General features: G+C 34.9%; 1 protein-coding gene across 3 annotated transcripts in view; it reads left to right on the top strand.

Annotated features, from left to right (window-relative positions):
• Positions 1–25,056, top strand: part of SHOC2 (SHOC2 leucine rich repeat scaffold protein) — a 91,094-nt gene that overhangs the window by 48,090 nt on the left and 17,948 nt on the right. For all 3 annotated transcript variants that reach the window (XM_077944945.1, NM_001257588.1, XM_077944944.1), the window contains one exon: positions 15,986–16,123. Coding sequence is in view for 2 of the 3 variants with exons in the window: in NM_001257588.1 (NP_001244517.1) it covers positions 15,986–16,123 (138 nt within the window). In the remaining variant the exon portion in view is untranslated. The remainder of the gene's footprint in view (positions 1–15,985; positions 16,124–25,056) is intronic.

Consider the following 25,056-nt stretch of genomic DNA (forward strand, 5'->3'; position numbering starts at 1 on the left):
ACCACTTTTTTAAACCTCCTTTCCCAACTGATTGGTTCCTTTGAGTTTCCTGTTAAAGATGTGCTTTTGTATATTCTCTGTTTATGAGTGGGTTAGAGCAGGGGCCACCAGATAGTTTGAATAATGAATCTGTTTATTTAGGCAACTGTAGACAGTGAAGTTTTAAAGGATTTTATTTTTTTGGGAAGGAAATTGTTGCTCATTGAAACCAGATATAAACTTCATTTTGTATTTTGCTAATATTCCTGTGATTTCTTTTCTCTCTGAATTGTGTGTTTAGGATTTCTTCTCTTTCTTTAAAGTTTCCCTTATTTATTATTCTTTATAAAAACAGAAGTTGGAGTATTTTTAAAAATGTGCTCTACCTACATTGTAGGTTCAATAAAATGCTACATATTTATGTAGTATACAATTTCATGTGGGTCTAGTTGTCAACCTTTTTGCTTAGGAAAATTATCTGATATATTAAAGTATATGCTTTTTGAGAACCCAGATCATCTTCATTTACAAAGCAATTCTCACAGCATTCATATGTATGAGAAATAATAATTGTACTTATTTATGGTTTACAATGGTTTACAATGTGATGTTTCCGTACATGTATACAATGTGTGATGATCAAATCATGGTAATTAGCACATCCATCCCTCAAACATTTATCATTTCTTTTCATTGGACACATTCAAAATCCTCCTTACTAGCTATTTGAAAATATCCAATAAATTGCTGAAGTCACCCGACAGTGTTAGAGAATAGCAGAATTTAGAACAGATAGAATTCCTCCTATCTAGCTGTAGTTTTGTGTCCATTAACCAACCTCTCCCCATCCCGCTGCTCCCCAATGCCCGCCACCCTTCTCAGCCTCTAGCAACCACTATTCTATTCACTACTTTGAGATCAACTTTTTTAGCATGAGACAACATACAGTATTTATATTTCTGTGCCTGGCTCATTTAACTTAACATAATGTCCTTCAGGCTCATTCATGTTGCTGTGAATGACAGAATTTTATTCTTTTTTTGGCTGAATAGCATTTCATTGTGTATATATACCACATTTTCTTTCTTCATCTGTTGTTAGAGGTTGATTCCATATCTTGACTATTGTGAATAGTGTTGTAATAAATAAGAGAGTGAAGATAACTGTTTGATATACTGATTTCCTTTCCTTTGGATATATACCCAGTAGTCGGATTATTTGGTCATATGGCAGGTTTTTGTTTAGTTTTTTGAGTAACCTTCATACTGTTTTCCATAGTGGCTGGACCAATTTATGGTACACCCGCCAACAGTGTATAAGAGTTCTTTTTCTGCATCCTCACCAGTATCTGTTGTTGTTGTTGTTGTTGTTGTTTTTGTCTTTTTGATGATAGCCATTCCAATAGGGTTGAGATACCTTCTCATTGTACTTACGATTTTCATTTCCCTGATGATTAGTGATGTTGAGCATTTTTTCATATACCTTTTGGCCATTTGTATGTCTTGAGAAATGTCTATTTAGATTGTTTGCCGGCCGGGCGCGGTGGCTCAAGCCTGTAATCCCAGCACTTTGGGAGGCCGAGACGGGCGGATCATGAGGTCAGGAGATCGAGACCATCCTGGCTAACACAGCGAAACCCCGTCTCTACTAAAAAAAATACAAAAAACTAGCCGGGCGAGGTGGCGGGCGCCTGTAGTCCCAGCTACTCGGGAGGCTGAGGCAGGAGAATGGTGTGAACCCGGGAGGCGGAGTTTGCAGTGAGCTGAGATCCAGCCACTGCACTCCAGCCTGGGCGACACAGCGAGACTCCGTCTCAAAAAAAAAAAAAAAAAAAAGATTGTTTGCCCATTTTTAAATCATAATGATGATTATTGTTTTGCTGTTGAGTTTCTTGTATATTAATCTATTATCAGATGAGTAGTTTGCATATATTTTCTTTCATTTTGCAGGTTGTCTCTTCAGTCTTTGTTTCCTTTGCTCTGCAGAAGTTTTTAGTTTGAAATAATTCAATTTGTCTATTTTTGCTTGGGTTTGCCCTACTTTTTGAGGTTTTACCCATAAAATCTTTGCCCAGACCATTGTCCTGAAGTGTTTCCCCTATGTTTCTTCTAGTAGTTTTATATTTTTGGTTCTTGACATGTAAGTCTTCAGTTTATTGAGTTGATTTTTTGTATATAGTGAGAGATAGGGATCTAGTTTCATTCTTCTGCATATATATATCCAGCTTTCTCAGCACCATTTCTTGAAGGGTTTGTCCTTTCTTCAATGTATATTCTTGGCTCCTTTGTCAAATATCAGTTGGCTGTAAATATGTGGATTTATTTCTGGGTTCTCTATTCCATTGGTCTATTGTCTGTTTTTATTCAGTACTGTGCATTTTGGTTACCCTAACTTTGTGTATACTTTGAGGTCATGCAGTGTGTTCCCTCCAGCTTTGTCCTTTTTGCTCAGTATTACTTTGGCTATTTAGAGTCGTCTGTGGTTCCACATGAACTTTAGGATATATATACATTTTTTTTTTAAGAATATCATTGGCATTTTGATAGAGATTGCATTGAATCTGTAGATCACTTTGGATGGTATGGTTATTGTAGCACTATTAATCCTTTCAATTCATGAGCGTGGAATGTCTTTCCATTTTTTGGTGCCTTTGAATTTCTTTCATTGTTTTCATGATAGAGCTTTTTCACCTCCTTAAATTTACATTTAAGAATCAGCATTTTAAAAATTACCTATTTGACTCAGTAACATTTATTGAAAACAAAATCAGTTTCTTACTATTCTGCGATATGGGGGTGTTAGACTTTATCATAAGTCAAATGATGTACATATAACCAACATATACATGTGTATATATTTAATATTTCTATATAAAAGCATATTGAACAGAGTCAGTAACTTTTTTCAAAAAGTTGACCTTAGAGATTTAGTTTAACTCCTATTATGTAATTTTTCTGTGAATTTTTTTAGACGTGAAGTGGTAGGCTTTCAATAAATGTGGCTTGAAGGGAATTTAATAAAGCTCAGTACTATTAACCTATTTTTATTTTATATTTTAGTATTATAGTATTATAATATGGTATTATTACTATAACTTTATAATATATAAAAACTAGTATTTTCAAGATTTTAGTATTATATATTTTTATTTTAGTATAGCATTATAATATTTCAGTTATATTTTCAGTATTAACTAAAATTGTAACTTATGATCACTAAAATTCTTGAAATTCTCTCAGGACTGCCAGGAGTGATACAATTGCTTATATGGTCCAGGTAACATTATTTAATAATCTCATTTGAATGTTTGTACAAATGCTAATAAGTAACTTACTTTAGCAGGAAAGAGAAATCAGTAAAGGGAATTCATAGTTGTTAATAAATAACTCCTTTCGACTGGGAACCAGCATGAAACATTAGAAACCTATAAATGAACTGTTTACTTATTACTGTTATGAAATTGTCATGCTTTTCACTAAACAACAAAAACCCAGAGAAGTTATTATTGCTAAAGGAGGCAAAAAAAGAACACAGAATAGCACTTTGGGAGGCCAAGGCAGGTGGATTACTTGAGCCCAGGAGTTTGAAACCAGCCTGGGCAACATGGCAAAACCCCATCTCTACAAAAAAGTAGCTGGGCATGCTGGCACACACCCACAGTCCCAGCTACGCATGAGGTTGAGGTGGGAGAGTCAGAGTCACGTGAGCCGGCAGGTTGAAGCTGCAGTGAGCTGTGACCTCGCCACTGTAGTCCAGCCTGGGTGGCAGAGACCCTGTCTCAGGAGGAAAAAAAAAAAGAACACAGAAAAATAGCACTTGAACTGTTTTAGAAGGATTTGATAGGTTCAAAGGAGACAGTTTACTTTCCATTTGGCTGAGATACGGGAAAGAGAGGGGGACAGACATGGTACCCTAAAGACAGCATGTTACAAAGTCAGAGGAACATTGTCACTTGTCCATGTCCCTTAGTTGCAGAAACACTTGCTTAGAAGAGTCCCTGAAGTCGTCTTTGTAATGAAAAGGGATAATTAAGCTTTTAAGACAAGTATAAATAATGTTCTGTTATAAAATCTGACCTCTCTAAATCTGTTCAAACTTGTGGGATGAGTATTTCCAACTCTTTTTAATTACATAGTTTTACAAATGTATTTTATTAAGATTTGCTATGTTATAGAGCTAAACTCTGAATATTTGAAAAATATCCCTATAAAGAACAAGGGTTATTTTAGAATGTAAGAATCCTAAATGTGAGTCAAGTAAGAGTAAAGGAGAGTTTATAACCGTGAAACAAACCTAAATTACTCATTTACCAATCTTTGATTGCCTACTAGGTACATTTTCAAAGGGCCTTTTTATATATTTCTAGATTTAATATACTAAAATTTTGTTAAGGATTTTAAAATCTGTATTTATCATTGATATTGATCTGTAATTTTACTTTCTTTTTTAAAAATTTTGGTCATGGTTTGGTATCAGGGTAATAATGTCCTCGTATCATAGAATGAGTTGAGACATGTTTCTTCCTCTTTTGTTTTATATTCTAGAAGGGTTTGTGCAGAATTAGTATTATTTCCTCCTTAAATGTTTGGTAGAATTTATCAGCCATACAGTCTGGGAGTAGGGTTTTTTGTGTGTGTATGGACAAGTTTTGAATTTCAAATTCAGTTTATTTAATAGACACATAGTTATTCATGTTTTCTATTTGTTCTCTATTGAAAATTTGTGGTTTGATCTGTCAGGGCATTTGTCTATTTTGTGCAGTTTGTTGATTTTATTGGCTTAAAGTTCATATTTTTGTTAAGCTTTTAATGTTCCATATATATATATATATATATATATATATATATATATATATATAGTGATGTTCCCTTTTCTATCTTGAAATTGGTAATTTGGGACTGCTCTCTTTGCTTATCAGTTTGGCTTGATGTGTATCAGTTTTGTTGATCTTTTAAAAAATCTTTTGTTTTTATGCTTTCTTGTTTTTATTTTTAATTCCTTGGGCTTAACACGATTTTCTTTGTTTTCTTAAATTGGTGGTTTAGATTGATTTCAGGCCTTTATTCTTTCATTATATAACTATTTCATAGCTAGAAATTTCCCTCAAAGTACTTTTTTAGTAGCACACAAATTTTGGTAGGTTGTCTTTTCATTATTCAAAATATTTTCTAAATATCCCTTGTTATTCTCTGATCCATGGATTATTAAGAAGTTAATTGTTCAGTTTCCAAATATGTGAGAGAGGTTTTCAGATTTTTTTTTTTTTTTTTTTTTGCTTTGATTTATAAAATAGGGCTTGTCTTGATAGGTGTTCTAAATGCAGTTGAAGAAAAGACTGTATATTCTGCTGTTTTTTGGAGGATTGTAAAATATCAGCAAGGTCAAGTTGGTTGTTAATGTTTTACATTCAGCGGTGTCATACAGTGCTTGCATTGTATACCTTTTTCTAGCTTTTTAAAATGGGTTTTGTAAACAGCATATAGTTAGGTCTTGTGTTTCTGTCCTGCCTGACAGCCACTTGTTGCTTTTTTCCCTTCCTCTCATGCTTTCTTTTGGATTAAGTATTTTTTAAATGTAAGTTTCATCTATCTAAACTTTTGGCATATTAGTTACACATCTTTGTGGGATGTTTTTTAGTGTTTCCTCTGGTGTTTACAATACATATCATAACTTGACACATTTTACATTGAAATAATATTGTATTATTTTGCATATATTCTAAGAACTTCACAACAGAACACCTTTATTTCCCTCTTTCCATTCTTCGTACAACTATTGTCATTTTACTTCTTCACTATCGTAAGTCCCATAATAATACATTGATCCTATTTTGCTTTAAGGTTTAAATTATGTTTTTAAACAATTTTTCAACAATTTTTATTTTGAACAAATTTTAGACTTACAGAAAAGTTTCAAAACCATTTTGGAAGGTTTCCTTATACCCTTCGCTCAGTTTCTTGATATTAATTAACATCCTATATAACCATTGTATAGTGATCAGAACCAAGAAATTAACAGTGATACAGTACAATAAACTAAGTTACAAATTTTAGTTAATTTCACCGGTTTTTCCACTAATGTCCATTTTCTGTTCGCCCAGGCTGGAGTGCAGTGACGCGATCTTGGCTCACCGCAAGCTCCGCCTCCCGGGTTCATGCCATGCTCCTGCCTCAGCCTCCCAAGTAGCTGGGACTATAGGTGCCCGCGACCACACCCGGCTAATTTTTTGTGTTTTTAGTAGAGACGGGGTTTCACCGTGTTAGCCAGGATGGTCTCGATCTCCTGACCTCGAGATCCGCCCACCTCGGCCTCCCAAAGTGCTGGGATTACAGGCGTGAGCCACCGCGCCCGGCCCATGTGACATTTTTAATAGTCATGTATGTGTCCATGGTATCCTCTGATCTTTGACAATCTGAAAGCAAAGACTGAAAGGCTTTCCTTTAATGGCATTGATACTTTTGCAGAGTACCACTCAGATGTTTTATAGCATATCACTCATTTTTCGTTTAATTTTTTTTTTTCATGACTAGTTTGAGTTTGGTTTTTTTGTCAGGGATACCACAGTGGTGATTGTGATGCCTTTTCCAGTGAATTATATCAATTCATACTGATAAGTCTCATTACTGGTGATTTTGACCTTGACCAGTTGGTTAATGTGATTTCTGCTGTGCTTCTCCACTTTAAAGTTAATATTTTTTTCTTTTAAATTTATCTTGGGAGATGTTTTTAGACTATGCAGATACCTTGTTTTTCCCTAATCTTTTGCTCACTATTTTAGTAGTCATTGCTGTATCTTCTCTTCTTTTTCTTCTTCTTTTTTTTTTTTTTTTTTTTTGTGAGAGGGGGTTTTGCTCTTGTTGCCAAGGCTGGAGTGCGATGGCGCCATCTTGGCTCCTTGCAACCTCTGCCTCCCGGGTTCAAGCGATTCTCCTGCTTCAGCCTCCCGGGTAGCTGGAATTACAGGTGTACGCTACCACACCCGGCTAATTTTTGTATTAGTAGAGACGGGGTTTCACCACGTTAGCCAGGCTGGTCTCGAATTCTCCCCTCAGGTGATCCGCCCGCTTCGGCCTCTCAAAGTGTTGGGATTATAGGCGTGAGCTGCCGCACGCGGCCTCAAATCATTTTTTTTTTGCCCAAAGAACGTGCATTAACATATTGTAGTGTAGGTCTGCTCAAAATGAATTCGTTAAGCTTTATTTTAAAATCTTTATTTTGCTTTTTTTTTTTTTTTTTTTTGAGACAGGGTCTCCCTCTGTTACCCAGGCTTGAGTGCAGTGGTGTGATTATGGCTCACTGCAGCCTCGACCTCCTGGGCTCTAGTGATCCTCCCTCCTCAGCCTCCCGAGTAGCTGGGACTACAGGTGTGTGCACCATACCCAGCTAGTTTTTGTATCTTTTGTAGAGGCAGGGTCTTACCATATTGCCCAGAGTGGTCTTCAAACTCCTGGGCACAAGCAATCCACCCACCTCAGCCTCCCAGAATGTTGGGATTAAGAGTGTGAGCCATCACACCTTGCTGCCTTCATTTTTGAAAGCTGTTTTTCCTAATATAGAATGCTAGTTTGAAAGTTTCCTTTTTTCCCCCCTCAGTGTTTTAGAGACACCTCTCCATTTTCTTATAGCTTGCCTAGTTTTTAACAAGAAGTCTGCTGTTATTCTTATCTCAGAGTTTATGAGCCTCTTGGATCTGTAGGTTTATGGTTTTCATCAAAATTGGAAAAATTTTGGCCATTATTTCTTGTAACTTTTCCCTTTCTTGGTCCTGTTTTTTTTTTTTTTTCTATTATCTGAGTCTCTAATTAAATATATATTAGACTTTACATTTTAGGTCATTGATGCTCTATTTGTCTGTGTGTGTCCGTGTATATTTTAGATAGTTTTATAGCTATTTTTTTGTTGCTGCTGTATATCATTTCTTCTTCAGTGTCTAAATCTACTGTTCTATACAATGAAGTTTTCATCTCAGGTATTTTATTTCTCACTTCCATACATTCCATTGGTGTCATTTTTATTCAAGTTTTCTTTTACCTTGAACATATGGAGCTCATTGTTTAATAGCTTTTTCACTGTCCTTGTCTTATAGTTTCATCTTTTATTTTTGTGTCTGTTGCTACAGAATGACTTTTCTCCTTGTGTGGGTCTTATTTTCCTGCATCTTGCATGTCTAGTAATTTTTTTTTTTTTTTTTGAGACAGAGTTTTGCTCTTGTTGCCCACACTGGAGTGCAATGGTGTGATTTCGGCCCACCGCAACCTCCGCCTTCCGGGTTCAAGCAATTCTCCTGCCTCCTAAGTAGATGATATTACAGGCATGCACCACCACGCCTGGCTAATTTTGTGTTTTTAGTAGAGATGGGGTTTCTCCATGTTGGTCAGGCTGGTCTTGAACTCCCATCCTCAGGTGATCCTCTCGCCTCAGCCTCCCAAAGTGCTGGGTTTATAGGCATGAGCCACCATACCCATCCTACATGTTTAGTAATTTTTAATTGGATGTGAGCTTCATAAGATTTTCACATTGTTAAGTCTTGGATTTTGTTGTATTCTTTTAATAGTGCTGGACTTTGTCCTGGCATACAGTTAAATTTTTCTGTAGTCAGTTTAATCCTTTCTGGCTTGCTTTTAAGCTTTGTTATGGTAGTTTTAGTAGCTTTTTGTCTACATCTAATTTAGCCCCACTGCTAAGGTAATAAATTTTGATGACTCCCTGAAAATCTATATATTAGGAGGTCTGTTTTGTGACTGGTAGGAATTCAAACTATTCACAACCTTGTGTGACTGCTGGGAATTGTTTGGGTTGCTGCTGCTAGGTCTTTGCCTAGCCTTTGGTGGTTTGTTTGCACCTAATGCAGATAAGAATTTAGGCAAAGACTGAATAAGTCTTTCTTGCAGATTGCACAAATCTACTTGCTACTCTCTTCTGTCTCCAATTCTGCCTCACAAATTCTAACCATCTTGGCTTTCCTAGACTAAAATATTTTGCCCTAACAGTAATAACTATTGGCGCTTGTTCTGTATTCCTTCTCTGCTTTTTCTGTGACCTGGAACCTGCCTCCAGGCAGTAACCTGGGGCAATCATAGGACCTCCTATTGTTTTCCTTTGATACAAGGGAGCACAGTCATACATGGCTATTGTCTGCAGTCTGCAAACCATTTTCTCAAACATTTTTTTCATTTTCTAGTTGCATCCATGGTGGTAAATAGAAGACAGTCTAGTAATTCTTGATTGGCTAGTATAAATAGCTAGTACTGTAACTACTATGGATTCCGTTATCCTCTGAAAAGTATTAACATTTTGTTCTGCTAGGCAGTTAAATTGCTGTTGAGTCACCTTGACCATAGAGACTTAGATTTAGCTCTTCTAAGGGTGATGCTATTTGGTTATATCCTTAAACCTAGGGTAAATTCCTTAGTTTTGAGATGTGGTCTTTACTCTCCTATGTTATAGCCCTCTTGGAATTTTGTTTTCTTACTCTCCAACAACTTGACAAGACTGAAAATCCAAACTCTTAAAGAACTTTGGCGACTGTTGAACTCTCTGCTCAGCTCCTTTAGCCTTTTAGCTGTGGTTCTCCCCTTGGACTCCTTGCAGTCTCCTCTCCCACATGCATTTTCAGAGTCAGGCAAACATTTGAGGAGTGTGTATTTGCAGATTTTAGGACTCTGCTCTTTGTGATTTCCTCCTTTACAGAGTATCCAACCTTGAATTCCAGTCACTCTTATAACCCTGAACCCTGTCCTTTGGCTTCTTGGCAGTAGGACTTTGGCTTTTGACTTGAGATTTACTTTTCACCTGCAGATTTTTTAGTAACTTCATGGTAAAAGCTTTATAAAAAGGCATTTATGAAGGTGAATCTCATGTGATTGCTGTACTAGTTGTCTATTGTCGTATAACAAATTACTCTGAAAGGTAACTCTTAAAACAACAATCATTTGTTACCTTATAGTTTATTTGGTTTGGGTATCAGGCACAACTTAACTGGACCTTCTGATTTAGGGTCTCTCACAAGATTTTTCAGTCATAGTGTTAGCCAGGGCTTGAGAAGGCTCACCTGGGAAAAGATTCACATCCCAGCTCATGTAGTTTTTGTTAGGATTTAGTTCCTAGCAGGTTGCTGGAGAGAGGGCTTCAATTTCTTGCTGACTGTTGGCTGGAGACTGCTCTTAGTTACTTTTCACATGGGTCTTTTCAACATGGCAGCTTGCCTTATCAAAGGGTGTAAGCTAAGAAATCATTAAAGTGCTAGCAAGATGGAAGTCACAATCTTTAGTAACTGAATCACAAATGTGACATCCCATCACCTTTGCCATATTCTATTGGTAAGAAGCAAGTCACTAAGTTTAGCCCACACTCAAGGGGAGGGGTAATTAGATAATGTATATAATTATTCATGAGGCAGGGCCATTGGGGGTTATCTTAGAAGTCTGCCTACTACAGTTCCCTTCTTTTTAAGGGTTAAATTCCCTCTAGTTTTAACTTTGGTATCCCTATATGCCTTTAAGTATTTTATCCACAGTTTTAAATTATCAACACGACTCCACCATTACCCTTAGCCAGAAGAGCTCAATGTTTGCAGATGTTAAATCCAACTTTCTCTTAGGACAAAAATGTTCTACCATGATAACATTTTCTTCATGTTTTTTCCCCCACAGTTAACCACTAAATATTTTACGTAGATGTCACACTAGTATCTCAAATTCATCATGACCAAACTATAACTTCAGCTCAACTTTTCTTCTTTGTGGATTCCATTCCTCTCTCATAATTGCATCTTATCTTCTCTATCAACCCAGGCTCAATATCTTAGGATCAGAGAATTTTTTTGTTGTTGTTCTAGTTCTAGTCAAGGTGTAGCCTACTCACTAGACAAGTACTGGGCCACCAACTGTTTGTTACTAGTTTGCCCAAATTAAGAACAGAAACTGAAAGGAAGCATTTAGAATCTTTTTTTGTTTTTTGAGACAGAGTCTGACTCTGTCACCCAGGCTGGAGTGCAGTGGCACGATCTCAGCTCACTGCAAGCTCCGCCTCCCAGGTTCATGCCATTCTCCTGCCTCAGCCTTCCGAGTAGCTGGGACTACAGGCGCCCACTACCGCACCCGGCTAATTTTTTTTTTTTTTTGCATTTTTAGTAGAGACGGGGTTTCACCGTGGTCTCTATCTTCTGACCTCGTGATCCACCCGCCTCAGCCTCCCAAAGTGCTGGGATTACAGGCGTGAGCCACCGCGCCCGGCCGCATTTAGAATCTTATGTAACAATTTGACATTGCTGAGACATCCAAGTGTGTGAGTTTGTGTTTTAAATATTCATCTACAACCACTTGGGAAAAGCAAAAGACAAAGAACCAGGCCTTCACCATATGTTGTCTGAAAAGCGTTATTCTACCACATTCCTGTCACTTTTTTTTTTTTTTTGAGACGGAGTCTCGCTCTGTCGCTCAGGCTGGAGTGCAGTGGCGCAATCTCGACTCACTGCAAGCTCTGCTTTCTAGGTTCATGCCATTCTCCTGCCTCAGCCTCCTGAGTAGCTGGGACTACAGGCACCCGCCACTATGCCTGGCTAATTTTTTGTATTTTTGGTAGAGACGGGTTTAACCGTTTTAGCCAGGATGGTCTTGATCTTCTGACCTTGTGATCCGCCCGCCTCGGGCTCCCAAAGTGTCTTGTCACTTTTTCTGTCCCTCTTGATAGTAGGCCTGTTGTTCGTTCACTTGATTCCACTGCCATTGATGTAGTATAGACTTTCACACTATTTCTTGTGGCCTAATTGCAGTTGTGTCAACCTAGGCTCTGTATTTTTTCTCTTTCTCCAGTCTATCCATTCAAATCTAGAGAAAACAGACTTTTTAGAGCAGTACTCTGATTATCATGGTTTGCTTAAAAACTTTAAATTGTGCTTTATTATCTGGTCAAAATGGTCTAGATTCCTTAGGGTGATATTTAAGACCCTAGATTTCTCACTTTCTTTCCCTCATCTCCTTTTCTGCCTATTTCCCCTCCCAACCCCCTGTGTCTCAGTTCAAACATGCTTTTTTTTTTTCCCCACCCCATCTTCCCCCAACAGTTACAGTTCCAACTTCCTTTCCTTGTGTGTTTTCTTCTTGTTGTTTACAGCAGTTATCACATCCTGACACTTTATTTCTTTATTTTATGATTCCCCACTCCATGCACACTACAGTGTAAGTTTCATGTGGATGGAACCTTGCTTTGTTTCCTGCACTGCTGAGTCTTTCATGTAGATGGAAACTTGTTTCATTGCCTGCACTGCTGAATCTCCAGTAGGTGCACAGTAAGTTTTTCTTTCATGAATTAGTCAGTGAAAGGGTCACCACCTTAAAGATAAAGAACTTTGAGGTGAATGGCCATGAAGATCCAAAAGAATGGCTCTTTAATGGTGAAATTTTATAAGCAAGCAATGAAGGAGACCTAATTGGAGCAGAGACTCTTTGTAGCCTCCCTCAAATCACATTGTCTTTTTACGAGTTGTAAGTTTCATGAATATGAGCATTTGGTATATTGTAGTCTGTTTCTTCAGTGCCCAGTATTGGGCCTGAAAAAAGAGAATGTACATAGCAATAATTTTTTGTCTGAACGAATTAATTAGTTCAGTAAGTGTTCCTACCAAGCTCCCAGCTGTGGCTTCTACTCCTGGTAACTCTGTATCACATTTCTCTCCAGTTCTGGGGGCAGAGGTTTGTCCTCAGATCTCAAAAGGATATAAGAAGAGTTGATAATCTTCATTTTATTCAGCCTTTTTCTTGTTGTGAGGACAGGAGCAATGACTTCAAAATTTTTTATGTGTTAGATTGGAAACTGGAAGTCAGCTGTAAGTTTTTATAGAAGCTTTTTACTAAATGGAGGTAATTCCCCACTGTTTCTAAATTGGTGATGGTTTTTTAACATGAATGCATTTTGAATTTGTTAAAAGTTTTCCTTGTATGAATCATCAAATGACCTTACTTCCTTAGACTGTTGATATGGTAAATAACATTGATTGATTTTCAAATAGTAAACCCGCCTTGCATATCAAGAATTAATCCTAATCGTACTTGGTCATGATGTATAATCCCTTTTATATTGTTGAATTCAGTTTTCTAATATTTTGTTGAGAATTTTTGTGTCTGAGTTCCTGACACAGAAATCTCATGAGAGACATTGATTTATAGTTTTCTTTTTTGTACTGTCTTTGATTTTAATATCAAGGTAATACCTCATAAAATGAGTTTGAAATTGTTTCCTCCTCTATTTTTTGGCAGACATTGCATAAAATCGGTGTTAATTCATTTCTAAGCATTTGGTAAAAGTCTGCAGTGAAGCCATCTGGGCCTAGAATTTCTTTTTTGAAAAACTTTTTAGTTACAAATATTTATTTAATGGTTATAGTACTATTCAGGTTTTCTGTTTCATCTTGATTGAGTTTTGGTAGTTTGGCTTTGGAATAATTAGGTTATATCTTCTAAGTTTTTGAATTTATGATTTATAATTACAAAGATTTTTGTAGTATGTCCATTTTCTCTTTTTAAACACCGTAGGATCTGTATTCCTTTTTTTCATTGCTAATATTTGAAATATGTGTCTTCTCCCTTTTTTATCTTTGTAAATCATGGCAGAGGGCTATAAGCATTGATTTTTTCCCCCAAAAAACCATCTTATATTTACATTAACTATTCTCTTTCTTCCTTGTTTTCATTTTTATTGATTTATACTCATTTTTATTAACTTCCTTTTGCTTGCTTGGACTTCTTTTTATCTTTTTCTATTTTCTTGAGATGGACTTAGATTGCTGATTTGAGATCCTACCTCTTTTGTAATGTAAAAATTTAGTGTTATAAACTTCCCTCTTAGCACTGGCTTAGCTATGTCCCATAAGTTTTTTTATTATAAAATATGCATAACATGTAATTTATCATTTTAGCCATTTTTACTTGTAGAGTTCAGTGGCATTAAGCACATTGACATTGCTGTGCAATGATTACTATTATTAATCTCCAGAACGTTTTCATCGTCTGAGACTAAAACTCTGTACCTGTTGAACAATAAGTCCTCGTTCCCCTCTCTCCTCAGCACCTACTAACCACCGTTCTGCTTTCTGTCTCTGTGAATTTGACTATTCCAGGTACCTCATATAAGAGGGATCATAAAATTGTTCTTTTGTGTGTGGCTTATTTCACTTGGTATATAATGTTTTCCAGGTTTATCCATGTTTAGCACCCATCAGAAATGTATTCCAGTCTGTAGAGTACTCCATTATATATATATACCACATTTTGGTTATTCATTCGTTAATAGACAGTTGGGTTGTTTCCACATTTTGACTATTGTGAATAATGCTGCTATGACCATTGGTGTACAAATACCTGTTTGTGTCCTTGTTTTCAGTTCTTTTGGATATATACCTTGAAGTTGAATTGCTGACTTGTATGGTAATTTTATGTTTAATTTTTTGAAGAACCACTGTGCAGTTTTTCACAGCAACTGTACCATTTTCCAACAGCAGTGCACAAAGGTTCCAATTTCTCCACATCCTTACTAGTACTTGTTATTTTCTATTTTTTGATAATAGCCATCCCAATGGGTATGAAGTGGTATCTTGTTGTGATTTGCATTTCCCTAGTGATTACTGATGTTGAGCATCTTTTCATGTGTTTATTGCCCACTTGTATATCGTTAGAGAAATATCTATTGAAGTCCATTGCCCTTTTAAAAATCGGCTTCTTTGAGGATTTTTGTGATGGTCTTGTTTTATGGTAGTTCTTTATATATTCTGGTTATCAATCCATTATGAGATATGTGATTTGCATATATTTTCTCCCACTGTATAGGTTGCCTTTTTACTCTTCATAGTATCCTCTGATGCACTAAAGTTTTTAATTTTGATAAAATCTAACATCGATTTTTCTTTTGTTGCCTGTGTTTATTATGTGTGGCTTAAAAATGTGTTACACACCCATTCTTCAGAGTTCTATAGTTTGTACTTTTCTGTATCTCCAACCTCTGCCTTAAAAAATAATAATAGAAAAACCTTGACAAGACCAATAAAAATGAAAAGGTTTTTTAAAACTCAGTAACACTGCAGGTAATTTAAATTGCCAATACAGACCTTTCAACCAGAATGGAAACAGAGAAATATACCTTATTTTCTGTCCTTTTAGAGTCCTAGTAAATTGAGAAGCAATTTTTACTTATAAATGTCAATTTATGCATTTATATAACATCAGAACACATGCATATTCGAAAGCATATATGAGATTTCATATTTGAAAGCTGGATGTAGTTCACAATCAACTTGAACACCTTCCAAGGGAGATTGGAAACAGTACACAGATAACCAACTTTGTTTGGCAACATAGTGAACTGCTAGACCTCCTAGATACTATAGGTGTGAGAGGAGAAAGAAGATACTGATAGCTATTAATAGCTAACTGGATATTAAGAAGACTATCTTGATCCATTTTGGTAATGAAAATTCAAGATTAAAATTCACAATTACCAAAGTTGTAAAACTTTTAAGATAATTATTTTAAAATTACTTTTCCATTTACATTTATTTCCATATCTTGAGGTAGATTATGACCCTCAAACTGAACTCAAGGTGTATCTGATATTATTTATGCTGAATTTGGTTAACAAAATCAGTACTTCAAATTTTGGAATATATGTAAACATTTGTGACTGAATTGGTTACTTAAAGAGGTTGGAAAAGTAATCATTCACAAACAACATTTTATCAGATGTCATCTTGAAGTAATGGTTTCAGATTTGTGGTTGACTTAGTTTTTGAGAAAGAAAATGCAATTGTGATACAGAAAAAAGAAATTTTCATTTTCTTGCAATGCAAGTATGTTCACTAAATGATTTAAAATTTTAAAATAAAAGTTGCCTCTATAATGTGGTTTTGTTTCCAGTTGTTTTCAGAAATTATAAAATTTATTTTCTTGCTTACAAGTATTATCTGAGTATGTTTTTTAATAATGCTTATTGAATTTTTATGTTGGTCAATTTACAGGTGAATTATGTAACCTCATTACGCTGGATGTAGCTCACAATCAACTTGAACACCTTCCAAAGGAGATTGGAAACTGTACACAGATAACCAACCTTGACTTGCAGCACAATGAACTGCTAGATCTCCCAGATACTATAGGTATGAGAGGAGAAAGAAGATATTGATAGCTGTTAATAGCTAACTGGATATTAACAGGACTATTTTTGGTCCATTTGGTAATGAAAATTCAGGATTAAAATTCACAATTACCAAAGTTGTAAAACTTTTATGATAATATTTTAAAATCACTTTTCATTTCCTTTTCTTGACAAAGAAAATAGGTTTTAGGACATGAGCCCGATGGGATTATAAAAGAGAGAGAATATTGAGTTACTTGTATATATATTCTGTCATAGTTTAAATTGCAAAATGGGTGGCTTTTTCTATTTCTGCTTGTTTCTGAGTTGCATGTTGTTATACTGGGTATGGTCCTTTCTTTGCTAAAGTATTCCATATTGAAAAATAAAACCATTGTTGTTTAGTTTTTTAAACACGGCCAGTATACTTTAAAGTTTGTTTATTTGTAATACTAAAGGGATAAGCGAGGAGATGACTTGAAGTTCAAAATATGTTTTAGAGACTTAGCCAAATTGCAAAAAAATTGAATTGAGCTGTGATATGTTCTGTGTTTATGTAGTCTTGTTTATTTTTCTGATTGCCCATAAATTCATACCAGTAAAGGGAATTTAAAAAATTCTGATGCTTTTTTAGTTATTAATGTGGTATAAGGATACTATAATGTTTATTTAGAAAAATTACATCGCTACTTAATTTACATAATTTCAGTCATGAATATTTAGTATTTTACTTTTTTCATTTTTATTTTTTTTGAGACAAGTTTCACTCTGCCGCTCAGGCTGGAGTGCAGTGGTGCGATCTTGGCTCACTGCAGCCTCCGCCTCCTGGGTTTAAGCAATTCTCCTGCCTCAGCCTCCTGAGTAGCTGGGACTACAGGCACCCACCACTACACCTGGCTAATTTTTTTCTATTTTTAATTGAGATGAGGTTTCACTATGTTGGCCAGGCTGGTCTTGAACTCCTGACCTCAGGTGATCTGCCCACTTCTGCCTCCCCAAGTGCTGGGATTACAGGCCTTAGCCACCACGCTTGGTCCAGTCATGAATATTTCAGAGGCGTGATTACTAAATCATTTGAGGCCTGTGATGATGTTACCTTTCTCCAGAAGAGTTTTTGTCTGCCTCTGTTGGGTACCTAGTAGAGAGGGGATCACTTTAATCCATTTGTGTTCAAGGCTTGAGATTTTTTTGGTCCCCCAAGTGATTAAAAGGTTTTCTGCAGGCTAACTGGATGGCTGTTTTATTTCCAGTTCACCCTTACTGGTAGGGTGCAGCTCTAGAGGGTCCCACTTGAGGTTGATGACTAAGAGTCCTCACCCTTGGCAGACCCTAGATTTTGACTCTTGCTGGAAAAATGACTTAGCCTTTTAGCTGCGTCTTCCAGTTAGGGATGTGCTCTTAGGACGGAATTATCTCCATTGTTTTGCTTGTATCTGGGTTCCCAGCTTGTTTCTGGTCTGGCGCTTAGTCATTATGTTGTTAACTCTCTGATTTTGGTTTTGGAAGATGTTTTTATTTATTTATTTTTTTATTGGGAGAATTTATTTGAATTACCTACCATTACTCAAAACAAAGCAGTTTTAGGGAATTTCTTAGCAGGGTTGCGTAGACTGTCTTAGGTTATACAGGACAATTATTTACAGAAAAGCAAGCTGAAACATGGATGTAATAAGTAGCCATTAGAATCTATGTTTCCCTGATTTTTGGCCCATGACACTATCATATTACTATTTGTAGTGGAAAGAGATTATGTATTCTAGTTAACTGGTTTATGGTTTAGATGTCCCTCTGAAAGGCAAGATTGTCTGCAACACATACTGAATTATTCTATTAATATCCAAAATTAATATTCTACCGAATGTCCTGTATAAATAAGAGAGTCAGATTTCTGGTTCAAGATAATAAGGACCAAGCACAATTATTTCATGCTTTTTTTTCTCTTTAAAATCTATTAAAATGGCCAAGATGAACAAGGAGAAGTGATCCTAGGAGAAAAAGAACATAGAAAGGATATTTAAACTGCATGTTTAAAATATGATCAGGCTGATACAAAAAGGAAACAAAGAATAAAATACAACTCTTAGAGATATGTTTGCCAAATCAAATTTAATGGAAAATTCCATATAACCAAATGAACACAGCCAGAGACTGGTCTCTAGGATAAACTGAAAGTCCCCTAGAATCTAGATCAAAAAGAAATGTGTAGAAAAGAAGTGAAAAAGTTACAAAGTCATGGCAGATAGGACTAGACGTTCTAGAAGGCCAAATAGTGCTGATACAGTTATAAAATCTAATTTTATAATGTTTCCCTGAACTTGATAAAAACCCAGATAATAAGACCAAAATTGCTTACCAAGAAGAAATAAATTAAGAAGTTACATTCTGGTAGAAGTTCTAAATATTAGATGTATTTGTTTTGAATAAACAATAAATTCACATGTAATATTATACAACCTATCTTTACCTAGTTTTTGGTTTCAGGGTAATGCTGGCTACATATGTTCAATTTTTGGAATAGTTGGTATGAAATTGCATTATTTCTTCCTTTAATATTTGATAAAATTCACCAGTGAAGCCATCCAGGACAGGACTTTTCTTTATAGGAATTTTTTTTAAAGCAATTTCAATTACTTTAATAGGTATAGGGCTATTCAGGTTATTACTTTCTTCTTCAGCAAACTTGGTCATATGGGTCTTTCAAGGAATATATTTATTTTATTTTAGTTATCACATTTAAAAGCTTTAAGTTGTTCAGTTATTACTTTCTTCTTCAGCAAACTTGGTCATAATGGGTCTTTCAAGAAATATATTTATTTTATTTCAGTTATCACATTTAAAAGCTTTAAGTTGTTCATAACATTCTTAATGTTATTTTAATATCTGTAGAATCTGTAGTAATGCCACCTCTCTAATTCCTGATATCAGGAACTTGTGCTTTTTCTTAATCATTCTGGCTAGAAGTATATCAATGTTATTGATCCTCTCTTAGTTTTATTGATTTTCCCTATTGTTTCTCTGGTTTTTATTTCATTGATTTCCATTTTGAACTTTATTATTTCTTTTCACCAGCTTACTTTGAGTTTTATTTGTTCTTTCTCTAGTTTCTTATGGTGGCAGCTTGACGTCATTAATTTGAGACCTTTCTATTATTCTCATAAAGACAGTTAGCACTATAAATTTCCCCTTCAGTACTGCTTCAGCAGCTTCCCACAAATTCTGATATATTGTATTTTCCTTTTAGAAGTATTTTCTAATTTACCTTTTTGTTTCTTCTGTGATCTATGGCTTATTTATTAGGTTGGTAAAAAAGTAATCGCAGTTTTTGCTATTATTTTTAAAGGCAAAAACCTTAGACTTTGACTTCTAGTTTACCTCCATTGTGGTCAAAAACATTCCTGATAGGACTTGAATTCTTTCATCATAGTAAAAGTATTCCATGTGCAGTTTAATATGTATTCTACTTTTGTTGGGTGGAGTGATCCATAAATATCAATTATGGTACAGATGAGGCAATCAATGAGTTTATTCTACTTTCTGCCCTTTCTGGAGGGGTCTCTTTTTCTTCTTAATTTTGTTAATTGCATTGTCAGCATAGGTAACACATACCTTGTTATACTAATTCCCATTTTTGTTTTAGTCTTAATGTTCATCAGCAGTCCTGTTGCCATAGTTGCCTCAGTCATTTCTTGGTTGGCTGAAGTCAATCTGGTTGGTAGTCATTTTCTCAAAAATGGTTCATGGGAACAGTATTCTCCTATAGTTCTTGTATGTGTGTAGCTTTTATAATTCAGGAACAGTTTAGATGGATATAAATAATTGGGTCAAACTTCCTTTCCTTGAGGATCTCAGTAGAACTAACAGATAGTTCTACCTTCTTCTGGAATTGAATGTACAAAGATGAGGCCAGTCCATTTTTTTTTCCCCCTGTGATAAGTGACTTAGTCATTTTGCTTGGCCAGCCAAAGTATTATTTCTAGATTTCTGAAATATAAGAACTATATTTTATTTCTCACTGTTTATTTTTCAGGATCACATTTTCCTAGTATACTCTGGGCCAATTCAACATATAGGTTTAAGTTTTATTTCAGTACAGAGTTCTTCAGTATATTCAGTATATATTCAGTGTATATTATGCTTTCTCTGTTGGCCATATATATTCAGCGTATATTCAGTATAGTGTTCAGTATAGTAAATATGTCACACAGTGACATATTTAGTTTGTGTTGTATGTTTTTACATTGAAATATGTATCTGTAAGTTTGGTTAGTATGAACAACCAACTAATTAGAATGGTAAAGAAGAAAAGAAGGAATAATGTATAATCTCATCATAATCACTTTCAGTGAAACATCACCTAAAAGCACTTTCAAAAAATGACTTTTTATAAAATCCAAATTCTTAGTCTTAGAAAAACAAAATGTTGCTTTACTCTACTGCAAATCAGACAGGAGAACTAAAATTTAAGATACTTGAAATGTTATAAAGTGATTTTCTTATCCTTCTCATTGATGTTTAGTCACTGTGTATATCTTAGGATATTACACATGCTAGACATTTTATTGTTTCTTGAACATATCAGGTAAATTCTAGCCTTGAGATCTTTGTACTTCCCATCTCTCTGTTTAGAACTCTTTTCTCTTAAATATCTGTATAACTTTGCCTACTCCTTCAACTGATCAGATAGATATATAAAGCATGATTTTCATTCGACCTTCTTCTCTGTCTCAAATAGTCTAACAATATTTTATTATTTAATATTTTTATATGTGTCTGTATCTCAGTCTTGTTAAATAATAGTCAAAGGTGCATGCGATTAAAGTACTGAAATGAATAATCCTGGCAAACAGAGAAAGCATAGGTGGTGATATATGATACAGTCTTCTAGTAAGTAGGATTAGTGTCCTATTAGAGGTGATTCTTCTGTGTTTTAAGTGTGTTTACTAATATGAAAACATTTGATTTTAGTATTAATCTCTTGTAGTTTAGATGTTATCTCAGAATAACACATATGCCTCACCTCTAGCTTATTCTATAGGGTCAGATTACAGTATTACAAATTGGAAATCAATGAGAACTGAAACATTAACAAGAAAATTTTAAATAACATTGCATTTACTTTTATATAGCTTTGATAGTTGTCGCGAAGTATAGTACAGCTGTTACTCTGAGTAAATGGCAAAGTAAATTGGTAATATTTATTGAAACTTTTTATGACATTGTAGTCATTTATCAATTACCATGTTTATTAAAATAATTACTCTTGTCTTTCTCCATCCTTTCCAGTCCTAGTATTTTGATTATGTAGCAGAAGATTGAGGTTTGGTGGGCAACTTTAACCTTTGGGTCTTGGTCTCTTACAAATTTCAACAGTTTTAATTGACCTTTGAGATTTTCACTGTCATTTATTGAAGAACAACAATTTACCCTAAATAGTGGAAACTTAATTGAATTATGGTTCTCCTGATACTTTTCCTTTTTTAAATCCTACTCTAGTTCTGGGAAAGTATAACTTAAAATGAAAAACAGAAAGCCCAACACCTATTCTACAGAGTTGATGCTAGTCTGGAAGCAGCTGCCCACACTCTTTTCTCTGGACTAAAGAATCTTGCCCTAAATTCATAACTGAAAATAAAATCTTGTATCATCTTACAGTTACTTTCCAGAAATCACTGTATTTACTTGCCTTTTCCTTCTTTTCTTTTTTCTTATAAGTAGACCAGAATGTTTTTACTTTTTTCTTTATTTAACGTGAACATTCCTGGAGTAACTATCACTCCCCTGTGATAATTGCTGCCATTTACTTCCAGGCTGAGTAGCTAGTGTTGCCGACAGCTCATAGGATGTGAGGAAGAGACAGAAGGAAATGGGTTGGGGTTTACCAAGTTGCAGTTAAGTAAGAGAGTGCTTAAATACATATTTATAGTTTCTCTGATTTAACTGTTAGTCTGCCTTCTTGAATTAAAAAATGTATTTTTATATTAATATTTTCTCATTCAGAAATTAGCTATGATCAGAAGAAAATATTAAGCTTCATTCCAACAGTTACTTTGTTTTAAAGTATGAACCTGATGTTTTTTAAAGCCTTCTGGTACCTCTAGTAGTTTTATGTCATCCAGGGAAGAAACGGTCTGAAGTAGGAAAAAATATTTTACTTTCTATTTCTTCTCAAAATGATATTAGGAGAGAACTATGCCACAAAACCTTGCCTTCAAGGCTGGAGCACAGAACAATTCACAGAGGCCTTTTTGTTGCACTGGGCTCTGAAGAAATGTTACAGTAATTATGGTTATACCAACAAGTAGCATTTTAGTCATTTTAGTAATTGGGTTTTAGGTAATTACAGTGCAGCGTATGTATAACAACTTTACTAGTTTTCTTTTTAATAGTGGTGTTCTTTGGGTTTTTAACATTCAGGAATTTCTGTGTTGCTTACTTTTCAGTTTGCTTTTAGTTTAATGTTTCTGAAAAAATAATTGTACCTTTGACATTTCATCCTTCCAACCCTGAGTCTTTCCTACTACTTTTTTGCTACTTTGTTAAAATAAGATTATGATCATTTAAATTAGTCTTACTCAAAAGTTATACTAAATTAACCTAAAGCTGCTGGTTATATTTGCTGAAATTGAAAGAATCTAATTTTAATTCATAGCCATTTGATTTCACCATATTTTAAAAATCTGACAGCATAAGAGAAAGCAAGCTGTCAAAGTGGAGCACAGAACAATTTATAGACAAAGTTAAGCACTTGAAAGCTAAATGCCAGTGATTGGCACTGATCAGCCTACGTTTATATACAGAAGCTCAGCAACAGTGATTTTATTTCTTAGTCAAGATGGCTCAACATTACAGCAAGCATGTGTTGATTTCTAGGTTGCAGTTTAGTTTGTGGTTAAAACCACTCATTGAGAGAGGTTAGAGTTGAAACCACTGCAGAGGGTGAATCACAATAAAAGCCAGACTTCTGATGTTTTCTTCTGGCATAAAAGAGTTTTGATATTTCATCCTTAATTTTCTTAACCTCTTTTATTTAGCTGAGAGTAATGGACTCTGGCAAAATGTGGATGACTCTTTGAATATGCCAGCAGTCTCAAGTGATAAGGCCTTTGCAAATGTGAAATTTCTTCATCAGAATAGCCTATTCTCATGGATTACAGTGTTAGAAATTCAACCCCTTCTGCCCCACCAAAAAGCAAAAAATTTAGATCCAACAAAGGTGGAGGTACATCTTAATTTAAATTACCACTGGTTTTGGTACTAGATAATGTCATGTAGCAATTTAGCTACATTATTTTTATTTTGTAATTTTTAAATTCTAGGAACCTACTCTGGTTTTAAAAGTGAGAAACTTAAGAGTTATTTGGTTTTGGATGAGAAGTTTCAAGAATCTGGTTCTATTTACTAGGATTTGAGTTGACAAACATTTAGAATTTGGCTCTCTTACTAATCTTTGTTACCAGAGAAAGTTTTTTAGTTTTCAGTGAGAATAAAAAACATGTTTATTGTATTCCTCTACTATGATACTGTAAAGGGTTATTGAATGGGGCATGTCAGTTGATGGAGTAAGATCATGGAGACTTTCCTCTGTTAATAAATTCTCCGCTCTTATGGCAGACTTCAAAGACCCCTTGGTGAACGAGTCAGCCATTTTGTTACAATGGAACAACTTTCTTCCATAGGGAAAGCAGTGATGTAAAGGAGAAAAAGGGATGGTCTTGTTTACTTCCATTTTATTTTTAAAGGTTAGCTGCCTCTTTTTATCTGCAGCTGCATACAGGAAATTAAAATTTTATTGGAAGATTTCGAAGTTCTTTATAATCAGACATGATCACTACTCGCAGGAAAATTTTCACTTCTGCTGACCTTGCTATAGTGGTGGCCATAGGAATGGAATAGGCAAGGGATAAAATGTTGATACCATCCCTCCCCATTTTACAAGGATGTGAGTAAATGGGGCTATTCTTCACTCTTGGTAGAAGTAAAAATGATGTAACCTTTTGTTATTAAAATTTTAAACATCTATATCCTCTGACACATAAGAAATATTTTCACATGTACACAAAGATATATGTCTAAGGGTATTTATTACATAAATCTTATTTCAAAAATTAAACAAATGCCATCAGTTGAACAATGATTGGAGAGATAATGGCACACATACCATGAAACACTTTACAATGGTTAAATAGAATGAGGTATATCTGTGTTTACTCAGCATAAAAATATTTCTGTCACCTGTTATATGGGGGAGGGGAGAAGCAAATAGAATGATCTCATTTATATGAAAGCAAACACATAAACATAAGAAATCCCTGTATTATATGTATAAATAAGTGCTTAGAGACAGGCTCAATAGGTATGTAACAGACTATAAACCACGGTTATCTAAGGAAAATAGGAAGATACATTTATGTATTTTATAACTAAAAGTGATGTGGTGGGGTGGGAGGAATGCAGAAAGTTGGAATTGTTAGTAGTTCCTTCCCGGCTAATATCTAAGTATGGACTGCTCAGATGTTGGATATCTCAGAAAAATTCCTGCAAATATTTGTAGAATAATTAATTTATATTCAGATAGACCAGATGAGAATATATGTTTTTCAGTTTTGTCCAATAAAGTCTATATTTCATAGACATGCTATTTTATAAAATAAGAATGAGTTGAAGAAAATAGATTTTTATGGACCTTTCATATAATTTTTTGTGTCTTGTTCCTAATGGAAAGGAGGACAAATAATGAAATGTTTTAGTTTTTGTAATTATTAAGAAAGTATGAATTAATGCCTATTGTATGCTTAGCACTGAAACAAATTCTGTGGAGAGAAATATCGCAAAGCTCCTCACTTACTGGGTTTTCAGTCTGGTGAGGGAGATAACTGATCCATGAAACAGTTAACATAAGACCAAATATAATTAATTGCCAACTTACGGTGAAAACAGTATGCTGGTATATTCAGT

This window comes from Macaca mulatta, chromosome 9 (genome assembly GCF_049350105.2).
Source record: "Macaca mulatta isolate MMU2019108-1 chromosome 9, T2T-MMU8v2.0, whole genome shotgun sequence".
NCBI lineage: Eukaryota > Metazoa > Chordata > Mammalia > Primates > Cercopithecidae > Macaca > Macaca mulatta.